The following is a 6439-nucleotide window of genomic DNA, read 5'->3' as shown; positions in this document are numbered from 1 at the left end:
ACAGTGCTAAGAAGTGATCGTATGTATATTTTTGGAAGGATTGCGTACATGCACTGTGTGCATATATATGTGTGTGTATGTGTATGTGTGTGTGTGTGTGTGTGTGTGTGTGTGTGTAGGATGTTCGTGTGTATTCCAGCATTCTAGGAACTGTTATTCTTTAGGTTTCAGCTCTTCCAGCATGACGAAGCCCATTGCCCAATAAATCTACAAATCCAATTTTTAGTTTGTGTATATTCTAATCCAGAACCTCACATCAAAAGGAGCTGGCAGGTAAAATAAAAAAATATTCCCGAGTTTTACGCTGAAGTGAAGGTAAGCTCTTGCTTTATATTGGGGTAACGCTGAGGTCTTCGGACAGAGAGAAGCCGGAGTCTCGGTCGCGTATGGGTTTCTCGGCCTTGGCGTGTCTCCTCACATCCTCGTGCCCGTAGCTAGCGTGGCGCTTCAGCAGCAGCTTGGGCATGCAGGAGTAGCCTGAGGAGGAGCCTGAGGAGGAGCTGGGGCGGGAGCTGGGGGCGGAGCCGGCACTTTTGCTGGCTTCCGGGGCTTTGGGCATCACCAGGGGCAGGCTCTCTGCCTCGTAGCTCTGCTCATCGTAGGCATAATTGACATTTCCACAGGGGAAGCTCTGAAGCTTGGCCAGGTCTACCCCGGGTGTCTGGCCTGCTGCAGTAGCGCCCCCCGGTGGGTTCTTATGGGAGGAAACGCTTGAGACGGCCTGAGTCTGGTAGGAGGTGGAAGGCGTGGAGGAGCAGAGGGAGGGGGAGGGGCTGAGGTGGGTGCCATTGGCGCCATCGTAGCCCGCCTCGGTGCGATCTGACATTGGACTGCAGCACTGGGAAACCTGGGTGTTGGAGGTGTTGGATGTGGAGGAGCTAGAGGTGGAGAGAGGCATGGACTGAGTGTGAGCCAAGGTCTTCTTCCCCCTGCTGAAGCTCTCCAACACCCAGGAGCCGTAGGTGGGATTCCACAGGTTCTTGGTCTTGTTTTTCAGCTTCTGGCTCCCGGAGGATGAGTTGTTTCTGGAGCACGGCTGGTGAAGAGGTTCTGGCTGCAGCCACGACCCCACCGTGCACACCCCAGCTGCTGGCACGGCCAAAGCAGGGGCCGGGACCGATTCGGCCCAAGATGGTTCCAGGGCCTCTCGCTGTGATGTCACTTCCTGATGGAAGTGTTGCGTCTTCTGAAGTTCGAGGCGGGGTTTGGTGGAAAGCGAGGCGAGCGGGTTTGGACCCAGGCCCAGAGAAGAGGGGTCCAACTGGGGAGAAGACTCTTGGCAGCCGTGGTGGGAAACCAGGAGAGGAGTGAGGCTGCTGGAGGTGTGGTCCAAAGGACGGATCACCGTGCTGCTCTCCTCGTCCACGGTGGGACCGTATTCCACTGGGAGGGGCGTGTTGATCACATCTGGGTCCTAGAGATGCAGAGTGGAGAAGCATTAATAAAAAGTGGAGAGGAGAAAAAGAGTGAAAAATAGGATATACATCAATTTGTTTGTGTGTGTGTGTGTGTAGTAATTTGCAATGTACCTGAGTACAGTAGTTGATTCTCTCCAGGATGGTGGAGAAGTTGGGTCTGTGTTCTGGACAGTGCTGCCAACACTGGGTCATGATTCGGTAGCTACAGGGCACAGCACAGGGGTGAAGTTACAGACATAGCAGAGTCTTAATTGCCAATTAATTGCAGTCCCAAAAAGAATCCATTTTGCTGCATCGCACGGTGGCATTCGGTTGTTTACCACCTAGGGAGATTTCTCAGTTAAAGTAACCAATCAAGCTGAAGTGACAAAAGATCAGTGTAGCGCCGCACAACTCATAATCACAGCAATGTCACAGTAGCAAAGGCAGGTACTCACACAGGGCCTGGGCAGGCCTTCGGTGGGTCCATCCTTCCTCCACTGGTGACGAATTCCAGCACTTCCTGGTTGGTCTTACATGGATATGGCATGTAACCCAGGGACAGGATTTCCCACAGCAGTACTCCAAACGACCTGCATGGGGAGACACAGATCATGAGAACAGCGGAATGTGCACACCCTTTAAGAGCTTTAATGTCCATTCTTGGCCAATAACCACACCTTCTTAGTCCTTAAAAATAAAACCGTGCTCACCATAGCTTTGACTCAGCCAGGAGAACAATACTCGTCTTGGTTACAGGAAATCAAGCAGGGTCGAAAAATCGGATTCGGTTCTTTTAGATCTCACTAAATTTAGAGGCCACTGACTGAGAACATTGGAAATACTGCAGGAGCAAAAAGTTATTCTCAAAGATAAGACTGTATATCAAAACAAGTTTGGATTTAGTTAGCTAGTACAAGCTGGGCATTGGTAACCAAAAAGTACACATTTCTAACATTGACTTAATACTGACTATTATACAATACTGAGATACTGAAATATGCAGTATCCAGTAAGTAGTTGAAGTATCATGAATAAAAAGTGATGTAGAAACTATAAATAGAATGAACATACATTCATTTGTACACACACACACACACACACACACACAGACGCACACACACACACACACACCGCAATAGTAATAAAAACAGCAAAAGTAGATGTGTGCTGATTTATTTTTTAGATGTTGTTTCAAAAGTAAACATCTCAGTGAACATCTTGGTGTTCACCGACCATTAGTAACACTGGCACAGCAAAGTTTATATAGTACCAATGGTAATTGTATTATATGTATACCATGTATCAGTCTTGCAGGTGAAGATTCCTTCCATAAAGGCTTCAGGTGGCATCCACTTGACAGGCAGCATGGCGCGACCACCTTTCCTGTAATAGCTGGCCCTGTGGGGAAATAAATTAATGCCATTACTATAAGAAATGAGCATTTATCATCATGATAAAGAAGAAACGGAGACATGTCTCAAGGCTGTGAACTCCCTAAGTAAACGAGGAGACTAGATCTACAGTGGAAAATTAGATAGCTCTTTGAATGCACTACTATTCAGCATAATCAATCCAGTGCACTTCAGACTCCTGTCTTCCAAAGACTCATAACACTTTAATCATTCTTGAGGGCTTGAGGTCCTTGAGAGCCGCCAGGCCTTTGCAGAATAATTACACTCACCTGTATATATCCCGAGCCATGCCAAAGTCTCCTATTTTGGCCACCCTGTCAGGCCCAGGGCAGGTCAGCAAGCAGTTCCTCGCAGCAATGTCTCTGAAATACACAGCATCTGTCTTACATATCAAATTTATGGCGGAACCACAAGGACACTGTGCCCTGCCACGACTTCAAACGATTCCCCCTCAACATAGGGACGTCCAATTAGCTCCAAATTTCCGCTCTGCCAGAAAGCAGCGGAGAATGGGAACATAAAACAGGAATGAAGACGGTTTCGCTGTAAAATACATGTTGAGCATTGTTAACTGTTTAGAAATTCAAATACAGCGTGACCACAGCTGGAGCTGACTTCCGGGCCTGTGCACGGCTATTCAGCAGCTACAAAAGTAGGGTGTGTTCCACAATAAACCTGTGTATGAAGTGGTTCTCCTCCAGGTAGCGGCAGCCGAACGCAATGTCTTTGGCCATGTGCAGCAGTTCCAGCATAGTGAGAGAAGACGTCTGACCCTGCAAACCATGACACATGCACCAATGGGGAGCGTAAGAAATGCAGTCCATACAGTCCGCGCGCACACGCACACACGCACACACGCACACACACATACACACACATACATACACACACACACACACACACACACACACATACACACACACACACACACACACACACACACACACACACACACACACACATACACACACACACACACACACACACACACCGGACTGACTCACAGCTCGTGGCCTGTTCTTTCTGAGGAAGCTCTTCATGTCTCCTCCAGTCATTAATTCCAGTAAGATGAAGCGCGGGAGGATGTGCAGACTGACTCCGATGCAGCGCACAATGTTTTGGTGGCTGAACTTACTGTGTGGACACAGGGCACGTGGATTAGGAGGCCTGGTTTATGTTGTCGTGTCTGCGTCAAAATCTATGTGTGAGTGAGTCATGCCACTCTATTCAATGTCGATTTTCGATTGCTGTGTGTGTGTGTGTGTGTGTGTGTGTGTGTGTGTGTGTGTGTGTGTGTGTGTGTGTGTGTGTTTATGTGTGTTTGTGTGTGTGTGTGTGTGTGTGTATTGTTCTGTGGTGAATAATACATACAGGGGTTTTGTAATAACAGCAAAACCTTGAGCAAGTATATAATAACAGATAACAAACCAAAAAAGATTCTGATCTCAGCACTGGGAAAACTTCTAGTCTCTCTAGACGCAACAATACCAAAATTAAAGACAGAATACAGGGAATCAGAATCAGAATCCTTGCGGACCAACTCCTCTTGGTATCCATTTACTGTAAATAGTTTCCTTAATGACATTTTGAAATGATGCTGCCAGTGATAGCTGAGCGCTTCTCTAATAGACGATGAAAAATCCACTCATAAACAGCTGTCGTCTTCCCAAGTAAATAATCACACACACACACACACACACACACACACACACACACACACACACACACACACACACACACACACACACACACACACACACACACACACACACACACACACACACACACACACACACAATGGATACCACATACAGTGGAACACGCAGTGAGTTAGCTGACCACTCCATAACAACAAACAGATGGAGGGATAACCAAAACAAGCGACGCAATGAGAAGAACATGTCTGACTGTGAACCGGCTAAACGTCAGTATGACCACATTTGGATTTAACGTTCTGGATTGTGTCTGGTGTGCCTACTGCCTTGCACATGTCAGGGATGTGCTGGGATGTGGATGTGTCCCCATATAAATATAAATATATATGCGCTGTCTGATGTGCCATGTGGTGTCTGTGTATCATATGTGTGAAGAGGGTTGTTTTCGGCCCCGGAGTGTTCCAGCCCAGTGCACCTCATGATCAGGGCCTCCATGAGGAAATCCATCTCATCCTGCTCAGAGCAGATTTCCGGAAGGGTCTGTGGAGCAGAGAGAAAAAAAGTTTGACTTTGGTGTGTATGTGGGTGTGCGTGTGTCTATGCACAGACAAAACAAGACAGCCAATGTGGAGAGGTAATGCAGGGTTCGTGGCTAATCAGCCGATGAGAGGGCAGACGCGCATGTGGAGATAAATATCCGCCGGAATCCACCGTTGACTCTTAACCAACTTCCCTCTCATGGAGCTCCATGCAAACCTTTCTAAGGCCAAAGGACTGAGTAAAAAAAAGTAATAAATGTTGTCGTTTTTTTTTAGTTCTTATAAACACAGTAGCTTAGCAGGGCAGGTATGTAATCTGCCAATCAGAGGGTTGCTGGTTTGATGACTCAGCTTCTGCTGTAGAAAAGGTCAGGGTTTGTTGAGCTCGACACTTAATCCCAAACTGTTCCTGACAAGCTGGCTTTACTGTCAGCGTGCGAAAATGTAGAGGAGAGACACTCATTGTAAAGTGTGTTGAGTGGCTGCAGCGCAAGTAAATACAGTCTCGTCACCATTATGTCATATATGTTATTATGTTATATCAACAACACATGAGGGCATGATCCTTCATGATGTCCTGTAGTTTGAATGAATGAATAGTACAGATGACGAGGAAGTCTCAAATAATGTCCAGGTTTAAGTTGTCGTCCCATGTGTGTGTGTGTGTGTGTGTGTGTGTGCGTGTGTGTGTGTGTGTGTGTGTGTGGGTGTGTTGACCTTTATGGCCACGTGCATGGTTTTGTTGTCACCGCTCATCCCCAGGACTTGTCCCTCGTAGACTTCACCAAACGCACCATGGCCAAGAGCCCTGCAACAACGCAGCCACCAAGCAAAAAAGAGAAAATGAACAAGTGAAATCAACCATTTCTGAGTTGAAACCAATAAGGGCATTGCAAATTTTATATTTCCATCCACTAAGTAGATCCTCTATTTATTACTGGGCGATATGGCCTACAATTAATATTGTGTCATATGGCATTATGTCATATTAAACTATATACAACTTATTGTTGGACTGAAATTACAACCTTTTTAATTTCAGTCTGTCTTTCAAGGTCACCTCCATTAGGAATGGAAGGGAATCCAGCTAAGTGCTTGTCCAGAGTCCATCAACATACGAGCACTGGCCAACGCTCGTCAGCACCACCCAGACACCGCATTGGTCACATTTCTCATCCTAGGCTTCACCTATGGCTTCCAACCGAGTTAAAAGTCATTCCATCCACTTCCCACACCCACCCCAACTTTCAGTCAGCCACCAGCGAGCCCGCAGTCGTCGACTGCTGGAAAAAGGAAGTTAAGGAGGGTTTTATGATCGGCGCCTTCCAACAGCCTCCCATCCCACTCCCACGCATCAGCCGCATCGGGATCGCCACCAGAAAATACACCAGTAAGAAATGGCTCATCATCAACCGCTCATCTCCACACGGCAC

The 6439-nt window shown here is 47.2% G+C and overlaps 1 protein-coding gene across 1 annotated transcript in view; it reads right to left on the bottom strand.

Moving 5' to 3' along the window:
- Positions 1-206: 206 nt before the first annotated feature.
- ltk (leukocyte receptor tyrosine kinase) overlaps positions 207-6439 on the bottom strand; it is a gene marked incomplete at its 5' end in the record, with an annotated part of 48745 nt that continues 42512 nt past the window's right edge. Inside the window, 9 exons of the mRNA XM_080012003.1 lie at positions 207-1414; positions 1530-1620; positions 1856-1990; positions 2697-2798; positions 3082-3174; positions 3488-3585; positions 3817-3946; positions 4943-5007; positions 5724-5814. Of these exons, the coding sequence (XP_079868129.1) occupies positions 329-1414; positions 1530-1620; positions 1856-1990; positions 2697-2798; positions 3082-3174; positions 3488-3585; positions 3817-3946; positions 4943-5007; positions 5724-5814 (1891 nt within the window). The 3' untranslated portion in view covers positions 207-328. The remainder of the gene's footprint in view (positions 1415-1529; positions 1621-1855; positions 1991-2696; positions 2799-3081; positions 3175-3487; positions 3586-3816; positions 3947-4942; positions 5008-5723; positions 5815-6439) is intronic.

This window comes from Zeus faber (genome assembly GCF_960531495.2).
Source record: "Zeus faber genome assembly, chromosome: 13".
In the NCBI taxonomy this organism is placed as follows: domain Eukaryota; kingdom Metazoa; phylum Chordata; class Actinopteri; order Zeiformes; family Zeidae; genus Zeus; species Zeus faber.
Note: the sequence above shows the minus strand (reverse complement) of the source record. Positions and strands in the feature narration are given on the sequence as shown.